Source organism: Pholcus phalangioides, unplaced genomic scaffold (assembly GCF_987345545.1).
Source record: "Pholcus phalangioides strain wild (caught in Gottingen) unplaced genomic scaffold, Ppha-v1.0 ptg000008l_1, whole genome shotgun sequence".
Lineage (NCBI taxonomy): Eukaryota > Metazoa > Arthropoda > Arachnida > Araneae > Pholcidae > Pholcus > Pholcus phalangioides.
The window spans coordinates 46464425-46488764 of record NW_028301601.1 but is presented as its reverse complement, the minus strand read 5'-3'; the positions used below and the strand labels follow the sequence as shown (position 1 = coordinate 46488764).

The window sequence follows — 24340 nt, the reverse complement described above, 5'->3', positions numbered from 1 at the left end:
CTCTGAAGAGCTGAAAGTCAAATCCTGAGAAATCTTCAGAATGTGGCTTTTCAGGACGAGAAATAAGAAAAAACATTAAGGATAATTCGAAAAAAGTTTGTTATATCGAAAATTTTTATTCGTTAAATGGAGGTTTGATCTTAATTTTTATCTGAATTTCAGAAAAATGTTAAATTTGAGAAATTTATTGAATCGCAGCTTGTTATATCTGGGTTCGACTGTATATGAAATGATCAAAAGTATATTCATGCCAAAATGATGGCTTTATATTAGATTTTTTATTTCCTTAGCTGGGATTGGACATAGAAGACTTGGAAGAGGTGGAGGAAGATGCTGGTTTGGGAAATGGTGGCCTCGGTAGACTGGCGGCATGTTTTTTGGATTCAATGGCTACATTAGGACTTGCTGCCTATGGATATGGGATCAGATATGAATATGGAATCTTTTCACAAAAGATCCGCAATGGTGAACAGGTAAATAATACATTTTAGTCTTTTGAATGATCATAAAACATTGCATGCAGGTCTTTTTCATGTTGCAGGAGAGTGTAAAAATTAGTCGTCATTATTTATTTGTAGTAATATATACAGAGTGATTACTTAATTCCCCTTGCCACATTTTACTGGCGAACCGTTGATCCTAGAGATATACTTCCAACTGAAAAACTTATTTAAATAACGTGTGGAATTAAGATATGTCATGCATGTAGATATACATCGAGATCTAGTACAACAAATACATCAAGATCTAGAAAAAGATGTATATTAGGATATTCCTGGATATTAGTGACAAGATAAACTTTGGAAAGAAAAGTTGTTTGCATGTCTCCATCAGGAATCAAGCCTATGTCCTCTTGCAATTAAGGAAAGTGTGCTATTGAGATATCTTCATTTCAGCATAATACAGAAAAAACTTTTAATTGATGACCAATTTGGTGATGAGAAATCAATAGACTGAAAGTTCGTTGCATGACCAAATTGGGTTTTTGACGAGGATGCGCCTTATAATATTAGGATGCTAGTTTAAGAAGTTGATTCTGGCGAAACTAGGTAGGATTTAAATTCATAATAGCATTTAGACAACATGACCAACAAAAGCAGGCACTTCTCATTTCAAAGACTGCAATTCAATGTATTAAGATTTATGTTACCATATATGGCTAATGGTGTGTAAAAATTTTGTGCAATGGGAAGTGTGTATTCATACATGTTTGCAGCTTAGAGGTAACATTGCCAAATTTATTATTTGAAATGTTTTGAAGGTAAACTGTTATGCATCTGGCCACACATTCTACAACTGGTAGGTATTCATCGAAATAAATATCTGGAAGTTTTTTCATGCTCCAATAGTAATTTTTTAACTAGTGAGACATATGTCATACTAGTGTGCGACTACTAGTAGGACATGCATTCCATTAATTGTCAAAGGGATATATTATGTTACAAATACTCAATTTTATATTTTATTTTATAGACTGAAGAGCCAGATGACTGGCTTCGTTTTGGAAATCCATGGGAAAAAGCAAGACCGGAATATACACTTCCAGTCAACTTGTATGGAAGAGTAGAAACTACTGACAAAGGATGTAAATGGGTTGACACACAAGTAATTTTTCAAATCAATATTTTTATAACATTCTTTCAACAATATATAGTATCTGAATATATTCTATTAATTTCTTGTAGACTCTGTCCCAAAAATTAATAAAAATTGTATTCCACCATTTTAAAAACAGGTGCAAGTACAACACTTATCATGCCATTGGGACATGATCATGTAAAAATTAAAATGAAACCACATACATTTAATGTGTGGGACATTTGTTGGGATACACATTAGGCTTATATTTGTAATTAATCGTAGAATACTAACTGTATGTCTTGGAAATGTAGATGTATACGTTTATTAGTTACGTACAGTTTTTATTAGTTTTTTGTTTAGTATTCCAGAATAGATCAATCTGTTTCTAGCGTTCGAAAGGAATGCAAAATTAAAGATTGGCCGTGTTCAAATTTAACCCTTTAAGTGGCAATTAGAAATCGCTAAACCTCCCTTCAAAATGTCATATTTTTTAACCCTTCCAGCAGTTTTTAAAATTTTCTTGATCTGCATTATAACTGCCACATTGGAAATAAGTGTTCTAAGAACCTGAGATATTTTGGGATGACCGAAATAAAGCAGATCAAGTTTGGTGAGATATCGCGGGACTGCCACTGGTAAGGGTTAATGAAATAAGCTTTCTTCTGATTTTTAGCAGGTATGAACTAAAGGGTTCTTTCTGAAATTTTTGAACCATTTCATGCAAAATGAAAGATTCAGTTAATAGAAAGTACATTTAAAAGAAAAGGAATGGAACTATTCAATAAGAACTATTCAATACTAAGAATGGAACTATGGAAAGGAAAGGAACTATGTTTTCAGAGCAAGCATTCTTTCAGTGCAAGAATTTGAATACTGCAGTCGGGACATTCTAGGGGCTTATCTTTTCTATCTGCGTGTATCAGACACAGAAATGAGATGACCAAATGGATGGGGACTCCTATGACTTCGACTGGGTTGTGTCAACGCCTGCTTTAATATACTAAAGCTGGTGTTTTAGTTGAGTGTGCTTACAATAGTGTAAAATAAAAAGATCTTTTCAATATCTTTCATCTTCCTTTAGATTCTTATGTATCCGGTTTCGAAGCTGTTCATTTTAGCTTTCAGTCAGTTTTTGTCTTTTCATAGTGTTACAAAAGACTTATCTTTTGATTTGTTCCAGGTTCTGCCCAAAATTTAATGATTTCCCACTCAAACTGTTTACAAAAAATAACCTGTCCATAACTATTTTTTCTAGGTCCCTACAGTATCGCTATAGACAGATTTTACTGTATTATATGTCCATCTTAGGTATTATTTACAATGAACTCCATCTGGCTAGAAAAGCCAGATCTCTCACTAGCTGTCACTGCCTGTAACTGATCTATTTTTTAAAGATCAAGTTTATATGAGTGGCAGTGATAATAATTGTGAGTTTATATTGGCAAATGGTTTTTACACATGCAGAAATATTTTTCTATTTCTTTAGATAGTTTTTGCTATGCCTTATGATAATCCAGTACCTGGATTTCGAAACAACGTAGTAAACACCATGCGGCTTTGGTCTGCGAAATCTCCACATAGTTTTAATTTGAGTTTCTGTGAGTATATTATTGAGATTTTATTTCATTCTAAAAAAATCAATGTATTTGAAATTAAGCAATAGTTTCATTTATGCGGAATGGATAAAAAAGTGTTCATGTAAGGCAGGGGATGCACAATCTCCAGCCTGCCATCGGGTAGAAAATACACACAACATGATAAAAGCCTATACTGACCATATTTCCTTCATAAAAAATATGGGAAATCGGGATGCATACTGGATATCGCCAATTGTTGCACAACGTTGTCAAATGCAAGTAAAGTTACCAATTACAGTCATTAAAATTGCCAAATACAAGTGAAGTAGACAGTTATTGAAAAAAATTATCAAAGGCCAATTTGCCAATTACTGTCAAAAACCTGTCCAAGCCATTAACTTATGAGTCATGAAAGTAATTTCAATTCTCTTTCAAAAATTCAAGTAAGCCTCATTGAAAATCGGGGGAAAATGGGACATTTTATTAAAAAGTTGGGACAACCAAAATTACAGAAATGTCTCTTAATACAATAATGTAAAATGCAATTCATATGGTCATCTTATATATACAATTGTCTAGCTTGCAAGTGTCAGAATCATTGCATATCTGGCCCGCAGACTGAAAAGGTTGTGCATCTCTTTTATTTGACCACAAAGGCATCCCCTTTGTGGCTTTAAATACAGAATATTCTGCAAATGAATAAATATGAACTTTTCACTTAAAATCAATTCATCATAATTTTAAATGTTTTCAGTTTTAAATAAAAAGAAATGAAATCAAGGATAATTTTCAGTGATTAAAATTTATTTTTGATATGTGCTTTTTGCTACTCTATTTCATATTTTTTCCATCAATAAAATTAAAAAAAAAGGTAATCATATTAATAGTAAATTTACCAAATGGTATTTTGCACAAAAATACAGTAAAAGTCTGATATAATAATTTCAGTTCATAATGAGGATCTTGTTAATGTCAGTTAGCAAAACTTTTCTATCCACATAAATTCTATTTTACATGGTATTTGAATTAAGTTAGTACTTTTTTCAAATTCTTATCGTTCAATGCCAAAATGAGATTTTAAGTGAGCAAAAGAGCCTCGACAGTGAGCAAAATGTTTGAAATTATATATGTTACTGACAAAGCCCGAAATTGGCCAATTTGCGATGGGGCCCAGTCACTTTGCGAATAGGCCAGCTTCATTAGACATTGACCCTGTTTCGAAGCATTTTTTCAAATGCCCAAAATTCAGACATTGGCCGGTCAGTTCGCGAATTGGCCAGTGGTGATCTCAGGCCAAAGTCCAATAACAAGACATGATTCAGGATCATCGTCAAGTTGGCATATTTTTTCATGATAATTATGTGTATGTTGGTTATGGCAACCCATCAAACCACATTAAAAATATGGTAATTTTTTTCCTTCAAAATTTGGCAGCAAAAACTATGTATATAATTATAGTTTTTCTTTCAAATTTCACTTTTTTTTCCTCTCGTCACATGGAACTAATCCAATACAGTTGCTAGACATTTATAACAAATTGGTGATTAAAAAAACATTATTTGGTTCCTACCGGGCTGTTTCACATCAGCACATCAAGCTTTGACCAGCGATCTCCGGTCACTCCGTGAAATGGCCGGCCAAAGTTTGAATCATTTCTGAAATTCGGACCAAAACTCTTGGCCAATTCATGAAGTGGCCAGCCCTGCCATGAATTGGCTGCACTTTGGGCTTTGACAGTAACGAATACAATGAATAGTCAGCCTGAATACTTTGATCACATACATAGGTGGAGATAGACTTGGAAGTCCTGGGGGAGCAAGGTAATTTTATTGCTGGGGGGCATGATGATGATGTCAATTCATGTATATTAGATCTGCCCACTCCACTTTTGAGACGCTGGGTGACAATGCCCCCCCCCCCCGTATATTATGTGTATATATTATGTGATCATGGGCGGAGGCCCATGATCACATAATGTCTGGAGAATTTTTGTGTAGTTTCACCAAATTCCTTCTTTCAAACAGTCAATCAAGCAGAGTCTTTGAGGACTGTAGTTTGAAAATTCTGAGATCCTAAAAAAAGGCTTTTCAAGAAGACTTTTTCAACAATATGGACATTTCGGGTTGAACAATCTTGGATTTATATAATTACTGATTCCAATGATAGTGAAACTACCTATCCAAATACCTACAGTTTTATAGCTGTCACTATATCACAATTTTTTCTCATCTGACTTATACAAAAAGTCATCAAGTATTTTTTCTCTAAGTCTTGTATTTATGTGTTTTAAATTTTACTTTTCTCTCAGTCAACGATGGTGATTACATTCAAGCAGTTTTAGACAGAAATTATGCTGAAAATATATCAAGAGTGTTGTATCCAAATGACAATGTAAGATATTTTCAACTTCTAGATTTCCTTGTTTATGATTGTATTTGAAACATTTACATTTTTTACACGAGTTTTATTTCTTATTGTTTTTTGTTATGCTTTCTTTTATCTGTTTTTTTTTATCATCCAAATTTTAGTTTTTTGAAGGCAAAGAACTTAGGCTCAAACAAGAATATTTCATGGTCGCTGCTACTCTTCAAGATATAATCCGTCGTTTCAAGTCCTCCAAGTTTGGTTGCCGTGATCCTGTGAGAACCTCTTTTGAAACATTTCCTGAAAAAGTAAGTTCATCCCTGAATATTTTTGTTATTATGTTTAACCAGAGACCTAATGGTTCAAGTATGTGAGCTGGAAATAATCACTCTTGATTGCACTTAATTTCTTTAAAACAGATTTTGCCAATAATATGTCGAAATATTCCTTCCATCAAAGGCATGGTAAAATATTGAATTGAACTATATTGGAGATCCATGCTCTATCATTGTCAGGGCTGCAACTAGATGCTTGGTTAGCCAGGGCAAGCACACATTTTGGCGGCTCTTGTAATGTTGAAGAGTTGCTAAATTTGTGACCTCTCTAGTCCAGCACTAAACCCACTTGCTTCCCCCAGTTGTGACGCTGATCATTGTTATGTTAATTGAAGCATATATATATATTTTTTTTCTCAGCCACCTCATTGGGCATTTTGCTTGTTGTGGCATTGTATTTGTATGAAAGAATTACAAGAAATATTTTGCTCTGAAAAAGTTATTATGTAAAATCATATCTATAAATATAAAATAAGTTTTCTGTCTGTGTATGTTCTTTATAGAAATCTAAAATTTAAGACAGATCTTTGCCAAATTTTGCATGTATGCCCAGCAGGTCTCGACGTGAATGATAGCCTACTTTAAAAGTTCATCAGAGCTGGGAAAATACCAGAAATAGGCAAAAATCAATCGGGTAACAATGGTTCATAGGTCTCAAGAATGACTTTTGGAATGCTTAAAGGTTACTGTAGTTGCCAAATGCATTTCAGACATGCTTACTCCTTTACGATACTTTGTCACCTCTTTAATGCTCCCAGTATATAGGGAAAACCTGTCAGTGTTGGTCGTTATAGCTAGTGTGATTATATGTTTGAAATTAACAGATACACAGGCTCATCACTAGTCTATATGAGGCTTTGTGCATTCACATTATCTGTCCAGTATCACGTGATCGCAACTAAAAAGCTGATGCTTGCATCTTAAGTTATGAAGGATTACGAGAATTCACAGAACAAATTCTGCTGATGAACCAAGTTCCACTGTAAATAGTATACTAATATTCAGGATAATTTACGTATTCAGATTCATAAAATAACTTCCCTGTTTGTACCGGCGTGTATAGGTTGCAATGATTAAGGTATGCACCCAGTTGGAGCCTTTCTTATTGGCTCTTGAATTATCTTTGCATGTATGTTTTGTTTTTTAAATAAAAAATATATCATTGCATTTTACATGAAATAAAACCAGGAGATTTTTTTTCCCATTCATAGGTTGCCATCCAGTTGAATGATACTCATCCAGCTTTGGCTATCCCTGAACTCATTAGAATTTTGGTTGATGTTGAAGGTGTTCCTATGGAAAAAGTGAGTTTTGTTGATTTATTTGTAATTTCAAATCATATTTTGTTTTAGTCTCAAGGCCCGTTCTGGACATTTTTCAAGAGTAAGCAAATGATATGTTGGTGGTAAAGAAAAAATTGCTCCTCTTCAGTTGACACCCTAAAAAGTCTGCCTCTTTCAGTTGGCGTCTTCTACAGCCACTTAGTTTGAAGGATTCAAGATCCGGCCCTGTTTGGTCTACGGGGAAAAAAAATGTTTTAAAACAAATTTTGTTCTGTTTTCTAGGCTTGGGATATCACTATCAAAACATGCGCCTATACTAATCATACAGTGTTGCCAGAAGCATTGGAAAGATGGCCTGTTACTATGTTAGAACATATTCTGCCTCGACATCTACAAATTATATATGATATCAACATGAGATTTTTACAAGTAAGTTCAAAGTACAAGTGTTTCAAAGTTTTTAAATGTGTCTATTGATTTAGAATTTTTTTTAAATTCATTCATTCATTGCAGAGATATGGAGAAGCTTTTGGGAGTGGAGATCACAAGGAATCTATTCCAGTGAAAGTTTGAGTCACTAACTTTCTGAATCAATTTAAAATTGATAAAGGATTTTTTTTTTTCAAGATTTTAATTTTTTTTACAAAAATAATTTAAATTATTGATCGGCTTGTGAGGCATGTGTCCTCTATGCCTCCTCATGTGATTTCATTGTAATTTACATTTATTTCCTATGTATATTTTATTTTTCACACTCTAATCAAAGGCTTTCCCATAGAGAGAGGACAGAGGTATTATGACGAACAACTTGAAAACTTTAAAAAAACCAGTAAAATATTAAATATATAAATATTTGCTTGGACTATATTAATATTTTAATATGGACTATAATATTTAATGGACTATGATATTTTAATGTTTGATTTAACATTCTTGCATATCAAATTTGGGAAGGATGAGTAAATTTATATTATATCTGTCCCATTTCTATACACGCCTCTACATGAGTGTTTAAATCATATGAATATATTTACCCAGTTTTGGATCTAATATTTCATATGATAAAACTTAATTAAATATTTTTTACTTATATTTTTAGACGGTCTCGGCTAAGTATCCTGGGGATGTCGACAGGCTTAGACGAATGTCACTTGTTGAAGAAAGTGGTGAAAAACGAATTAACATGGCACATCTGGCAATTGTTGGATCTCATGCAGTTAATGGTGTTGCAGCAATCCATTCAGAAATTATTAAGCATGATATGTAAGTATAGGAAAATAATTAACAACCAATAATTGAATAAACCTTTGATGGCCCTCCTTTGATGATAGGGTGCCTTATAGTCAAATCCAACTGGTGATCTTTTTCATTTGACGTATTGTGTTTGCCCATTTTTTTTCCTTAAACCAACCTTACAACATTCTGGAATATTCAATATTTTTCTTTACATAAAAACATTGCGCCATTAATTATTTTACCTGCATTTTTATTATATTGTGTTCCTAAGCAAATTAATTAATTCTCAATTTTTTTTATAGCTTCAAAGACTTTTATGAAATGAATCCAGAGAAATTTCAGAACAAAACTAATGGAATAACTCCTAGGAGATGGCTTCTATTGTGTAATCCTGGCCTAGCCGAAGTCATTGTTGAAGTAATATTTATACTCATTTTGATTAATGTATTAAACAACACTGCAGAATATTAACAGTACAAAACATGAACACTTTTTAAACTAAAGGGATACCCTTACATGAGTCACAATAAATTTACATAAATTTCCTGGCAATATAAACAACATTGAAAATGCCAAGCCATCATTTTGACTGTTTTGATCTTCTCGTTACAGCTTATAACAATCTCCTTATAGCTCGTTATGTATTATAATATATCAAATATATTTTTCAGAGAAAGCATCTGAAGATTTTATTTCAATCATTGTTAAATATAAATTTTATCATTTAATGTTATTGATAAAACATTTTTCAATAACCCATTTTTTCAGCTATAATTTGAATGCAGTGAACAACATTTATTGACAAAATTGATTACTACAATGATGCATGCGATTGTACAATTTCAGAAAATTGGTGAAAGATGGATCACGCATCTTGAAGATCTGAGACAGCTAACCAAGTGGGCAAATGATCCATCCTTTATTAGAAGTATCAGCAAGATAAAGCAAGTGAGTCAAACTGATCCAAATTTCTTTGTATATGGTACTACATACATTTCTCCAGTTCATCTATAAGTTCAATTTCATAAAGATTTACTTGTTTAGATGTACAGCGATAGCCTGACTTACATGTTTGTGCATGTTGCAATATCACTGTTCTGAATGTTACAGAATAGTGAAACTACAGATGACTTACATCAGTAGTTCATTTTAAGACTAAGGATGTAAGTAAAAAATGTAAGTCAAGGAAAAATGTTCCCACTAATATATTGTTAAAATACTAAGGTAGTTAAGCTTCTTGTAAAGTCTAATGACCATATGTATTTAGCAATGGCATCACCAATTCTCCCCAAGAGAGGAAAGCCAAATCCATAAAAATTAAGGATTAAGGGTGAAATTTACTAGAAATTGTATTCTGGGCATGAATTCATGTAGCCCTTTACATTGCAAAATGTATTTTATGGGGGAAAAAAAGTTTAACACGTGAAAAATATGTAACATGAATATCAGTATTTAGTCTATATAACTAGCCGCTGTGGTGGTCGAGTGGTCATAGTGACGGACTCGCATCACAGGGATCCGGTTCGAACCCCACCGGCACCACAGTGGTGGTCGGCTGAAGTTGGTTTTCTGTGGTTCCCAGCTTCAAGGTGCAAATGTGACCCGATCTCCCCGTTAAAAAGTCTTGCCACAGAGAGCAACAAGCCTACAACGTTACAAATATTCAATCATTACATTTCACTCACAATTTGAAGTATAGATGGCAGCACTGAAATATCAAGCACAAAACTAGCTACACACTCAGACTGTTAGGTGCACTCACTTTGTTCCAGACTCTGCCACGAAGCTGGGCTGGAAGAGATCTCGGCAATGGGATAAGTCCAGTGGCAGAGACCCTGGCATTCATTCAGTCTATATAACTATCAGCTGCTGTATGGTTGTGTAAATATCCTGCTGGACTCTCAACGTGAGAATACAAGTTCTAACCCCATTGACATATAGTGGTGGTTATGGTGGTTCATCTTTACTTCAAAATATGGGAGACAGATGGCAGTGCCAGCAAGAATTTGACTAGCTCAACAGAAACACGTTAGGGCCATGCATACACATGCATTCACAGGCACACAATACTATGTTCTGGCATGTGCTGATTTGTTAGAAATTCTGCATGGGAATACAAGTGGCAACACCAGCAAGAACACAAAGAATGTTTTGTGGTTTTCCAACTTCAAGGCATGAATGCAAGCCGGTCTCCCATTTAAAACAAGTCTCTGCAGAGAGTAGGTAGACCTAAAACACAATATTTACATAACATGAAAATGCAAGCATTTACCATCTTTACTTCAAAATATGGGAGACAGATGGCAGTGCCAGCAAGAATTTGACTAGCACAGCTCTGACAACAGAAACACGTTAGGGCCATGCATTCACAGGCACACAATACTATGTTCTGGCATGTGCTGATTTGTTAGAAATTCTGCATGGGAATACAAGTGGCAACACCAGCAAGAACACAAAGAAATCACAATTCTGACAACATAAACACATTAGGACCACATACAGAGTGATTCAGAAAAGATGGGGAAAAACTTTGAGGGTGATAGCCCTGTGGAGGTTATGCACTTTATTAATACTGAGGCCACGCCTTTTATTCACTGACGCAGATTTGCACATACATTTTTTTCTTCCTCTTCCACAGGTTACATTTGCATGCATGGTGTTCTTTTTCCTCCTGATGAATTTCAAGAGGAATGTCATTTTAACGTTTGCAGAGAGGCCGTTTTGAAATGCGCTAGCACGTTTATGTTTCATGTTAGACCATGCATTCTTTGATAACAATTGTTTGTATTACTGTGTACTGTCACCTCTCAAAGTTTCCCCCACTTTTTCTGGATCACTCTGTACAGTCAGAACATACATTCTGGCATGTACCAATTAGTTAGAAATTCTGTAGAGGAATGTGTACGAGGTGCATGTACAGTTTAGTAGAAGTAGTCATGGTTATCATAATGGTATTTGAATTAATATTACAAATTCAATTAAGCTTCACTGAAAATTCCGGCTAAACAGGAATGTCCTGTAAAATAAGGTCATTCTATTATTCTTCTTTACCTATTTGTCTTTGATGTCACTCTTGCGGAGAAACATTTATCTTCTAAAAACATGATGTTAAAAGCCTTTTGAATTTTGCTCAAAGTGCATTGAATTGAATAAAAGAAAATTTCGGATGAGATGACTTATGCAGAGTGAGTTAAATCGGAGTATTACTGTATCTGGATTATGCATGAAATGATCAAGTGTCAATCATGTATGTATGACCATTCATGAATCCTGGAAAAAGCATACCAAAAAACTATCCATTATACACAATCTTTATTTTTGTAACGATTGTTTTTAACTAACATGAACTACTTTCTTTTACATAGGAAAACAAACTGAAGGTAGCCGCATACTTGACAAAAGAGTATGGTGTGAATGTTAACGCAGCATCTATGTTTGACATCCAAGTTAAGAGAATTCATGAATATAAAAGGCAGTTATTAAATTGCTTACATATTATCACCCTGTATAACAGGATCAAAAGGAACCCAAATGCTCCATTTGTTCCACGAACCATCATGATTGGAGGAAAGGTAATATATCTTATAAAACATTCGTTTTTTTGGATTCTTGTTGCAAACAGTACGAAAAATCTAGACCAGGGCTTGACAAATACCAGATGACTATAAAGTCTGTATTGGTGCCTTGAATTTTCATGCAATTGCTGAATTAGAGTCTAAAAATGATATGAAATTTTCTGATTTTGTGATACAGTTGATACCACTTATTAAAATCACAGATAATGTTGTCATTCCAGTATTGTTATCACTTTTGCAAAGAACGGTACAAACCAATACCATAACATGGGGAAAAATTTATTTATTGTTATCGGAAATTCAATTTATGATGTTTTTCTAGTTGAAAAAATCCCTTTTCCCATAGTTATCATTATCAGTCTGCAAGACTGTAGGATGCTAGGTTTTCTCTCCCCCTTACTCCTATGTTAACAACAACTATGTTTGTCAACACCTCCCTGTTGACAAACATTTCCATAATCGGTTGTTTGTAGTATTCACAGTGATCCATGTACGTGTAGAGCTGCTTTCACAATGGCCTTCCTAAAGTAAAGGCAAATGTACAATGAAAAAAAAATGCTTTCTTTCAGTTCTTGATTAGTTTCTTTGACCAGATTCAAGTTCCTTTTTCCGGAAGGGTTAAGGGATCCATGAAAATCATTGTGCATTAAAAAAAGTATAATTTGTGATTACACCAATGGTTTTCAACCATCTTTTTTGACTTTTTAGTGTATAATTTTTATGGCAGAGCCCTGTAGGCTCCTTTCTGTTACTTATTCATCTAATAATTTATTGATGTATTTTATTGTCCTAGAGTGACTACGGAGTACGGAGCTCTTGGAAAGTGCACATGGAGCACGGGTTGAGAACCCCTGCATTTGACAGCTCCATTCTAATGCCTCATAATGGCTGAGTGAAAAAAATGCAGGATTTTAGCTTAAAGGAAAAAGTTCTGTTTTTTAAAATAAAATAAAAAAAAGGAATGATTGAGTGTTTTGCAACCAGTTATGACAGTTGTCCCATTTTGCCAATACCTGTTTACCATACACATCACACTTGCAAACGGGGCTTTTTGGGTATAGTTATCAATTGATTATTATCATCAAAAACCTTGAGTCATGTGATCACATTAAGTAGTGTCTCGGCTACCTCATTGGGCATTTTGCCTGTTGTGGCCTTGTATTTGTATTAGTATGTGTTTTTTATATGGAAAGGGGTAGTCAAGTTTTTTGAAAGTAAAACATTTTAAGATTATTTCTCTTGATAAAAAGCATGCTTGGCTTCTGAGATATTTGGTTACTACTTCATCAAACACCAACTCTGGCCATGTTGCTATATTGCAATTTACTGCCATTAATGAGATGGGTTGGAAATTAAGACGTTATCTATCGGTAGCAGCCTCAAGTTTGTTAGGGAAAATATCTTTTCTATATCCTCCCTCAGGTTTGAACCTGGAACCGTGATGGCAACCATCATGGTAGTAGATGAGCATCTTACTATCATGCCGCTCGGGCTAAGATATTTGGCTGGCATCTTATTTTTTATTTGTCAAGCCCTGGTGTGTGTCTGGATCACACTCCTAGTCTTCTGACGTTTTGGTCAGGGAAATGATCAAGCAGATTTTGCTACGAACCCTGTAATATCAGTGCAGAGATCTCTCTTATATATTTCTTGTAGTTATAAGATGATTTTCTGCACTCCTCCTGGTCAAAGAAAAGACTCTCAGTAAATAATGCTATTTAATAATACTCCTCTCACTTATGCATCATCTTTCTTTGTTCATTTGCACTAGTGCATACGTGAGAGATCACTGTATACAGGCAATTATCGTTATATAGGGTTTTTGCTATATATAGACGCTATCATTCATCATTGTTAATTATTATTGAAAATATGCTGCATTGCATATTTTATTTGACTATTTTCACAATTTGATATTTCCCATAGGCTGCTCCTGGATATCACACTGCAAAACAGATCATCAAACTTGTTTGTGCCGTCGGAAATGTTGTGAACAATGATCCTGCAGTTGGTGATAAACTAAAAGTAATTTTCCTCTCGAACTATCGAGTTACACTGGCAGAAAAGATTATACCAGCTGCTGATTTGAGTGAACAAATCTCCACTGCGGGGACAGAAGCATCCGGCACTGGAAACATGAAATTTATGGTATATTTTACTTTCAGCTCTAGAAAAACTTAATCGGCACATAAAATTAATAATGTGAGAGTCTGGGCTAACTAAGTAAGGGGTGGAGGTTCAGGAGCACCAACTTGGATAACAAGATTCCCAATTTATGATCCTTGAAAATGTGAAAGTCTGTCAATCCCAGTTAAATCTATTTACAAACAAATAAAACTAATGCATAATAGTAATTATAAAAGTATACAAAAATATTTTCACACAAATCTCTAGTTTAACTGATTTCCTTATCTGTCGTAAGTTGCTCTGTACCAGCATAATGATCGATTTCTCTTGGTTTGGCTGGCCACATGCCTGTTGAGGTTCTACTGTATAACATGAGAGTATTCTTATTGCCAATCCAATCAGTATACAAGGATGTCTTACCTAATGAGTGACTCTGTAACATTAGTTTTGATGTGTCACAATCTTTCCAAACATTTCCTGAATGCAGGCGTGCATCATCAACCTATGAGATCACAGGGGGGGGGGGAGTGTGTAAGGTAAATTGAAATCTTATATAACGCCCCACAGCTCGCCAAGGTATACGAAACATGTTTCAAATGGTTTGACAGCTTACAAGTAGTCTGTGGACTAACACATGAAAATTCAAATATTTATCATGCTCAATTTAAAATGTGCAACACAAATGGCAACAGCATGAAACAAGAACAACTATGACAGCATATACAGGGTGTAACTGAACTGCTGGTTAGAGCTGAGAGATGATAGAACTCGCTAAAAGAAACAACTTTCACCATACAATATGGGGATGGAAAGCCACACATACATAAACAACACATTCCTGCATGTACTGATTTGTTGTAGGAAATTCTGCAGAGGAGAATGTGTATGAAATGCATATATGGTCAAGCAGAGCATGTGGGCCTTATGTTGAAGAACCCTGACGTAATGTATCATTGTTGCTTATTTGCACTTACAAAGCCTTTAAGCCCTAATTTAAATTACAAGATAATCTCAGACTTTAGCTATAATTTTCTGACCACTGTAGAAAATAATTATCACCGATGTTGGTTAATAAAGCTCTAGATAATGAATGCTAATGAATTATTTTGATCAATTATATTTTTACCAAAATTATTGAATTTTTGTTCCAGCTAAACGGAGCTCTCACTATTGGTACCCTTGATGGAGCTAACATAGAGATGAAAGAAGAAATGGGTGCTGAAAATATTTTCATTTTCGGTATGACGGTAGATGAAGTCGAGGAGTTGAAACGCAGAGGGTATATTTTTCTGTCTTTCAGCTATGCATGTATTTGCAGTGTTTTTTTAATACGTTATTATTACGAAATTTGAAGTTACTATACTTCAAATTAGCCACTGTAATGTTTGAGCTTATACAGGTTGATTACTTGATTCCCCTTGCCACAGTTTACTGGCAAACTGTTGATTCTAGAGGCATACTTCCAATTAGGAAAATTATCGAAATAACGTGTAGAACTCTGATACGCCATTCATGTTGCAATGGGTTGTATAGATATTAAACTTTAAAAAAATGTTTTTTATATGGACATCCTGTGCTTAAAACCCAATTAGAAAGTTCAACAACTTTCTAATTGGGATTTTGAGCATAGTGTCTGTATAGAAAAAAGTTAACATTTTTATTATAATAACTATGCAACAGGAATGATGTGTCTGAGTTATACATGCTATTTGGATACTTTTTCTAATTGGAAGTATGCCTCTAGGATAATGGCTCGCCAGTAAAATGCGGCAAGGGGAATTAACCTGTATAAGTTGTACCTACAAAAAATAGGGCAGAGAAAAAATTATAGTAAAAACACTGCAGCTTTGCATTCCCTACATATAGTTTTTTAAGACTAAAAGCACATTTCAATTGAATCATATAATGCCAGTGCACCATTTTCTCTAACAGCTCTGCTCTACCCTTTTGTTCTTGCTTGTAAACCTTTTCTATGTAACTCTCAATAGTGAAACTGTAAAGATGTTGAAATTTGTATGCTAAATAAACTTGGTGAATTTACCTCTTTTCTTCAGCCTGCCATTTTCTATGATAATATATGAAATGACGTATTTTATTAGTTTTGTATGTTTTGTTTTTTTTAAATTTCATGAGGGGATTTTAAAACAAAAGTTATAAATGTTACATTCACTGTTTCTTTATTTTTCTAGGTATAATGCCTGGGATTATTACAATCGCAACAGTGAATTGAAGCAAGCAATTGACCAAATTAGTGGCGGTTTTTTCACTCCAAACCATCCAGACACTTTCAAAGACTTAACGAACATTCTTTTAAATCATGACAGGTATTTATAGCCACCATATTACATATATTTTTGTTGCATAGTCATTACATTCATTTTTTGAAGGAAAATCTCAGATCAGAACTAGAAACACATTTAATGGGACAAATAGAGGAAGTGAGCCATACACATAAAAATATATGGGAAAACAAGTTAGATAACATTATTTCTGGCCTGCTGTGGCTTTACCTGCCCATCTTGGTAACATCTTAGCCAGTGTCTAGGTAGCACTTCTAGTTAGTAAAGAGATCGGAGAGAGACAGAATTATAATGAGTAGCCTATTGATAATTATGTACAAAATATTTTGGGGGGGGGGCACGAAGTTAAAATTTTTGTATAGATTTTGCCCTCTGAGCAAGCATGGATCTAGGGGGAGGGAAATGAAGACAATCGCCCCTATCAAGAGCCAAATAATATGGGAGTTTTTCTGTCCCGTAAAATATGGGATGATCCAAAATACCTACACAATAAGTCGCTTCCCTGACACATCGCTCTGAATCTGCCTGCCTCAGCTCCATTCACAGTTGAAGATGTCTGCCTTTGCTTCATCTGCAACTGAAGATGTCTGCCTTTGCTTCATCTGCAACTGAAGATGTCTGCCTTTGCTTCATCTGCAACTGAAGATGTCTGCCTTTGCTTCATCTGCAACTGAAGATGTCTGCCTTTGCTTCATCTGCAACTGAAGATGTCTGCCTTTGCTTCTGCAACTGAAGATGTCTGCCTTTGCTTCATCTGCAACTGAAGATGTCTGCCTTTGTTTCATCTGCAACTGAAGATGTCTGCCTTTGCTTCATCTGCAACTGAAGATGTCTGCCTTTGCTTCATCTGCAACTGAAGATGTCTGCCTTTGCTTCATCTGCAACTGAAGATGTCTGCCTTTGCTTCATCTGCAACTGAAGATGTCTGCCTTTGCTTCATCTGCAACTGAAGATGTCTGCCTTTGCTTCATCTGCAACTGAAGATGTCTGCCTTAGCTTCATCTGCAGCTGAAGATGCCTGCCTTAGCTTCATCTGCAGCTGAAGATGCCTGCCTCCACTCTATTCACAGCCGAATATGTCTGCTTCCACTTCATTTACAGCTGAAGATGCCTGTCCAGCTTCTTTCGCAGTTGAAATCTGCCATGGCTCATCACAGCTGAAGATGCCTGCCTCTGGTCCATTCATAGCAGATCATGTTTGCCTTTGCTAGGCACAGATCCATAGGTGGTGGGGGAGGGGGGTGAAATAGGAATGATTGTCCCTTCCAAGACGGGATAATATGGAAAAATTTGCCTGTACCATAAAATATAGGATAATCAAACGAACTTACAAAATTTGCCTCTGGGTTACATAGGATAGATGAAGAGATTTATAAGAATGAGACAGTGTTCCCGCAAAATCTGTTTGATCATTTCTTCAAAATTCCCCCACCAAAGCTCTTGTAGAAAAAAATATAATTGAACATATTTACCTGCCAAGTTTTTTAGTTTTTTTTCCCTTCACTATATTTTCCCACATATTTATCAAATATTTGCATGTTTCCCTGGCTTTCCAGGTTGCTGGTTACCCTGCAAGATTATATGAACACATTTGATGTGTTAAAAGTAAAGAATGTGGTAAATCAATCTCTTGGCTATAAGCATTAACTTGTTGAAAGCAATCTTGGTTGAAGCGCTTTCAATGTAAAAATTTCAGCTACTTAAAACCTGCAACAATTCCAGATGCTAAGAACAATCCAAGTAGATAAAAGCCCTATATATACCTCTCCACAAGCCTGAAAATATGTACTTAACAAAAAAAACAGCACACCAGTTCTTGAGTCACTTTTTAATAGGCGCTAAAGGGTGGAGAGACATGCTCAAATGTTCGCCAAATGCTTTATCAATATTCTTATTGATTCATCAGATATTTTTTGATTTGCTCAATTATCTATTTTCTATAAACGATACTCAAAATTCTTCTTGCATTTATCTGTCATGAGCTGGCAGCTTTTTTATAGTTCTATATTTTGACTCAATTATTTTCTCTTCTCAGGTTTTTCGTATTTGCTGATTATGATGGATATATAAAGTGTCAAGAACGAGTTAGTGACTTGTTTTCAGTAAGTATAGAAAACATAAATTATTCCTGAAGAATTTACCTGGAAAAAGATTTACTTTTGTTTCCCCACCTCCAAAATCACCTCACAAGGTTATTTGAGTTGTTGCCATTGCATCAGTCTGGCAAAATATTTTTGTGAGGAAAAGAATTTCTACAACTTGGATAATAACATTAATAACTATAAATATCTTCATAGTTGATATCTGTTATGACCATACAGCAGAGATCTTCAACCTTTTTCCAGTCACAAGCACTGCCTGTACCCATCATCAAAAGAAGAGAACCCTTATGGCAAGTTTAACATACGAATGCATGAAATCAGGATGATTTCAAACCTTGAGTGCAATTTTTACAAGTTATTTTAATTGCAACATTGACCAAGTGCTTGTGTCACAAAATCTGACACAAGCATCACACACTCTAGGTACTTCAGGAAGTACCATTGTGCTTTTGAGCAACGGGCTGAAGATGCCAGCCGTACAGAGTGCACAGAGAAGTCTATTTATCCTGCAATTACTCACTGTTGGTCCTAGGAGCATACTGCTAATTGGAAAAAGTATACAAATAACGTGTTGACGGAAGATGTCATTCATATTGCAAGGTTGTATACGTATGAAAGTTTTTTTTTAAAATTTTAATGAGTTATTCCAGTGTAAAGAGACTTTCCTATGCAACCTGTCCATGCAACCATTATGTCGTATCTTTTTTTTTGGCCAATGGTAAATTTTTTTTTTGTGTGATCTGATTTGAATAATGACAAGTAGTTTAGAATTGATTGGCAATGGCTAGCACCACACATTATTATGATTTTACTTTCTTTTATCCCTACTTTGCTTTTCAAAAATCCCTGTACAGAATTTGGATTGGTGCAAAAATCTGTATAATTCTCATTCTCCAAACTTGTAAGCTATGTTATAGTTATGCATGCATTTGGTTTTATACCTTTATGTACAAAGGTGTAATATACATTCATAGCTTTTTATTTATTTAAGTTTTTAGAGGTTTTTGTTGGACACCTCACTAGGCTCTGACCTGTTATGGTTAATCTCAGTTCATATTTATATTCATTGATCCATTCTTTCTCTCTCTAGAACATTGAAGAATGGACAAAAATGGCCATCATGAACATCGCATCATCTGGTAAATTTTCAAGCGACAGGACGATTGCTGAATATGCCAGAGAAATATGGGGCGTAGAACCAAGCTGGGAAAAATTACCTGCTCCTCATGAAGCAAGGGAATGATGATCTTGGAAGGCAAGAAACCTCTCATGATACTATTTGGACATTGATATATCACAAAAAACTAATTTGGAATCATAAAAAAATATATGAATTTGAATCCCATTCAATATATACTAATTGCAATATCTTGTTAAGTTAGTTTTTTTTTTCTCGAGGCACGTATAAAAAGTAGCTTGCTTTAACATTGAGAGAAAGTCTTGTGCAGCACCCACCACAGGTAAATCAAAATACAGTAGAACGCCATCGTAACACACTAATAGGGGCTAAATGTCGGTTTTAACTAAAGTCTGGTTTATAACAAATAGTTCTTATGGGGGGGGGGGTATAATTCAATAAATTCTTTATCAATGAAAATACAGTAGTTAGCTATAAAAGTATTTATTATATATCATATATAAAACAGCCTTCAACATCGAGGCTGAATCAAAAAAGATGTGTACACATTGATCTTTATTTTTTCTCGCTGGCGAATGGTAGGAGTCATGCAGCAGCGCATCCATGTTTGTGCAAAAAGCACAATCATCAATGTTTAATCACTTGCTTGGAAATGCAGAACTCATCAGATAAAAATAAGCACCCTTTATATATTATTACAAATTTTTTTAACTGTCTGTTATAAACGACAGCTGTTATGATGAGGTTCTGTTGAATAGATGCTGCTATTACTACTTACATACACTGTTTTAAACATTCCTCAGACAAATAACTAATTGGTGCATGCTAAAATGTGTTGGGCATGTATTTGTGTGGCCCTCAATGCATTTTTGTGGATAGAATTATACATGTTTTACATTTTAGAGGTGCTGCCATTAATATTTAGTGTTAGAAGTGAAAGTAGCAGATGCCTGAATTTTTGTTTTGATGTCTGCCTGCTCTCTGCAGAATATTCTCTTTCATGCTCAGAAGCTGGAAAATAGCACGAAACCAACTTCAGCCAACCACTATTGTGCGAACAAAGGGGTTTGAATATAGATCTTCATGATAAGAGTCTGTAACGATGCCCAATTGATTACACAGTTGAAAAATATAGATGTTAAGAGCACCTACTTATTGTCCATAATAGCTAAAACATTCTAGAAAAGATAAAGTGAATACCTCTATGGGGATGTGCAGGTTTTCTGGGTGATACACATGAAAATTCTGATGCAAACTTGACTGAATTAACTTTTTTAGAAACAAAGAGTTTTGGATGAAAAAAAAGCGATTGAAAGTAGGATTTGGTATTTAGTCCCAAGTATACATGCATTTAAAATGCTTTTTTAGCTTATTTTTGACAAAGAAAAGTTGTAATTTAATTGAAGTTGTTCTTTCTTTTTTTTAGCTGGTGGTGAATCATAAAGCCAAAGATATTTTTCCATGTGTGCTTAATAAGGTAAAGACTTGAGTCAGTTGAATGAAAGTTTTATGGTGATATTTCATTTTAAAATATTCATACATACATAAAAACTAAAAGACTAGGAATAAAAGTTAGTGAAATCTCTCTACAACGATACTCCATATTAGGGGGGGTGCACCACCTCTGACTCATCAAAAGGTTCAATCCGGCCAACAAGTTGCAGTAGAAAATTATCAGCACATCCAACATGATAATTATCTAGATTGACCATATTTCTTTCTGGAAAATATGGGATATCTCAGAAAAAATTGTCAAATGCAAGTAAAGTTGCTAGAGACAACCAAAAAAAAATTGTTGAAGTGAAGTTTCCATTTGTAGTAAAAAAAATTGTCAAATGCAAGTAAAGTAGCCAATTACAAACAAAAAATATGTCAAAGGCATGTGAAGTTGTCAGTTACAGCCAAAAAATTGTCAAAGCAAGTAAAATTGCCACCTATTGATAAAATTACTGAAATATCTCCAACTAAAATTCACCAAAAAATATATTTGATAAATATTTGAGTTAGATATGCTCTTATTTGATTATAATTATATGGAGTTAATATTATTATTATTATTATTATTATTAAATTAATATATATAATTAATATATTATTATATCATAATATAATTTTTGCCATAAAAATAATTTTCTTGATTTCAAAAATTCAACTAAGCCTTGTTAATAATGGGGGAAAAAAAACGGAACATTTTATTGAAAAAAGTTGATGGCCAAAATCTGCGGGACGGCCTGTAAGAAAAGGGTAATGATTACTCTTTATATACAAGTTTCTGGCCCACGAGTGGTAGAAATACCACATATCTGGCCTGTGGACTCAAATAGCTGTGCACCCCCCTGCTCTATATAATGATAAATCCGTCTAGAATGATATATTTTCTTAAATCTTGTTTGGAATTGTCTTTAGTTCAGTATTAAGCTCCTCTCAATACACCAACATAATTTATTATTATAAATTGTTCTATAATGATGGTTTTGAAAATATTTTGAAACTCCCTGCAACAATATTTTTTCATATTTTGTTTAAAATTGCCTGGAATACAACTTTAACTTTGTCGCTTGTTTTTATTCTTCTAAGGGCATCTAATCATGGTCCCACATGTGTAGAAATGACAGGGCTCCTGCCTGGAGGTCCATGGCAGTTCCTTTTTTTTTGTTATTTCACATAAATTCATTGTAAAGGGGCTCGTGAAAAATCTGACCGGGAGTGGGCATGTATCTAATAACATTGGTGTTACACACCACATGATCACTGACAATGTTGAAGTTATAGCTACTTTCTTTGCAATACACAAAAGTGTAATGTAGTAAATCATTTTTATACCGAAACAATGCGTCTGACTGAATTTTATCAATCGTAATTTTTTTTGCGATGTATCAATATTTAAAAGCGCATTTTCTGGTGGTATTAATGCCGATTTAGAAATGAGTCAACAAAAAGCGTGAATTTGGTGGCACATATGGTGATAATGTTGCCTGTAGGATATAACTATTATTCTTCTACAACAGTCATTTTTTGGTTTTCAGGTTATCGTTATATCAAGGTCTCATTGTATTAGGCTAACCTAAGGGTTCTTAACCCCTTTCAGCCACGACCCAAAATCAGCAACGTGATCAGCTTTGCGACCCATGGGACTGTTTTTTTGAAATTAGGGAAACCAGTGACACAATAACTACATTTATAACAGGACTGTAAGTGGATTTGTACAACCCATCTCGGAAGCCCTGTGAATCAAGTTTGGGTTGTAACCAATAGTTCAAGAATCCCTAGCTGTTAATGTATTTCAATGACCTATCTTGAAAGTTCCTGTGACGCAATTTAGATTGCGACCCATAGATTAAGGACCCTGGGTTTGGCCAGAAGGAAGCGCTACTAGTAACTGTGCTTGTGAATAGTAAACATTCCTCTGGAAAATTTCTATTGAATTGGTGCATTGCAGAAAAATTATGAGTGGTATAAAAACAAATCAAATGTAAAATAACATATTTCTTAAAACTATTTTTTAATGTGTTTTTGTTTTTTGTGTTCCAGTTGTTAAAAAAATTTTATGCTTTGTATCGACTCTGCAAACTGTGCACCAAGAGGTCTGTTAGAATGAATCCATTTCCTTTATGAAGTTTCTCGGAGAGAGACTGAAAGAAAGATCACGTCAATTCCTTATGTGGAGGAAGTGTAAAAATGTGTGTTAAATTATTATCCAAATATCTTGCATAGCATTTTCACTGTTGTATTTTACCGTGAGCTTCATAGAAGTACGATTGTTGAAGCGTTAGAAATTTGTTGTTCAAAAATGCTTGCCGATATTTAAAAAAAGTCATTATTTTACTGTATTTGTGTAATTATTTGATAAATTTCAATTCATATGAATTTTTTTAGAAATATTCATATAATTAATCTTCTACCTTCTGTTTTTTTTTATCAGTAAGAAATTTTCTTATACAGGTTGTTTAATTTTGAAATTTTATGAATTTAGCAAATCATTTCTAAACTACACAGTATGTAACAGCTATAGATCTCTATATTTAGCTCGTCTAATAAAATATCTAACATCATATTGTTGCTTCAGTTATGCCACAGAAAGTGATATGTCTACCCAATCCCCAATCATGGAACTGTGCGTATTATTTATTTTCGAAAAATATTTCCCTTCCCACAAAAGATCATTTTCACAAAAAACACGACTATATGACAAAAAATAAGAAAAAAAAAGTGGGCAATACCCTCTTGATCTTGCTTTTTATAGGATTTCTATCTCTTGGATACAAAATGCAAATATATTTTATGCTAAATGCAGGGTATCCATAACCAAAGAACCCTATTTCAAAGTTACACCTACAGCCGAAACCAGTAATCAGAAAATTGTGAACTAATTGCAACTTTGTGAACGACTTAAAGGGTGAAAATTTTTTTTTAGTAAAAAAAGAAAAATCAGTCCCAAATATCGCCACCGGAGGGCGTATTACTTTGAAACCTGTTGTATATACATGTAAATATTTTTTTAACCTCGCATCAGCTGTTATGAAACATAGAAACATTTGCAGAGACTTTGTTTTCAATGTACTTGCAATGGGGCCCATACTACTTCGAAGAGTTAAGTCAGACAAGTCTAATGACATGCTGCTTGATCACCGGGCAACAATGTGCATTACTGTTAGAGAATAAAATTGTTGCGGCTCTGCAAAAGCACGTTTTCCCAGTGCCTTGCACACAGAATCTTTATGC

General features: G+C 34.4%; 1 protein-coding gene across 1 annotated transcript in view; it reads left to right on the top strand.

Annotated features, from left to right (window-relative positions):
- Positions 1–23444, top strand: part of LOC149084409 (glycogen phosphorylase-like) — a 30225-nt gene extending 6781 nt beyond the window's left edge. Inside the window, exons 3-20 of the mRNA XM_089234805.1 lie at positions 291–473; positions 1474–1605; positions 3068–3179; positions 5467–5549; positions 5687–5830; positions 7069–7161; positions 7423–7569; positions 8240–8403; positions 8679–8793; positions 9223–9324; positions 11742–11948; positions 13878–14099; positions 15230–15357; positions 16268–16402; positions 18414–18480; positions 19571–19735; positions 21045–21095; positions 23150–23444. Of these exons, the coding sequence (XP_089090931.1) occupies positions 291–473; positions 1474–1605; positions 3068–3179; positions 5467–5549; positions 5687–5830; positions 7069–7161; positions 7423–7569; positions 8240–8403; positions 8679–8793; positions 9223–9324; positions 11742–11948; positions 13878–14099; positions 15230–15357; positions 16268–16402; positions 18414–18480; positions 19571–19723 (2187 nt within the window). The 3' untranslated portion in view covers positions 19724–19735; positions 21045–21095; positions 23150–23444. The remainder of the gene's footprint in view (positions 1–290; positions 474–1473; positions 1606–3067; positions 3180–5466; positions 5550–5686; positions 5831–7068; positions 7162–7422; positions 7570–8239; positions 8404–8678; positions 8794–9222; positions 9325–11741; positions 11949–13877; positions 14100–15229; positions 15358–16267; positions 16403–18413; positions 18481–19570; positions 19736–21044; positions 21096–23149) is intronic.
- The last annotated feature ends 896 nt before the right edge of the window (positions 23445–24340 follow it).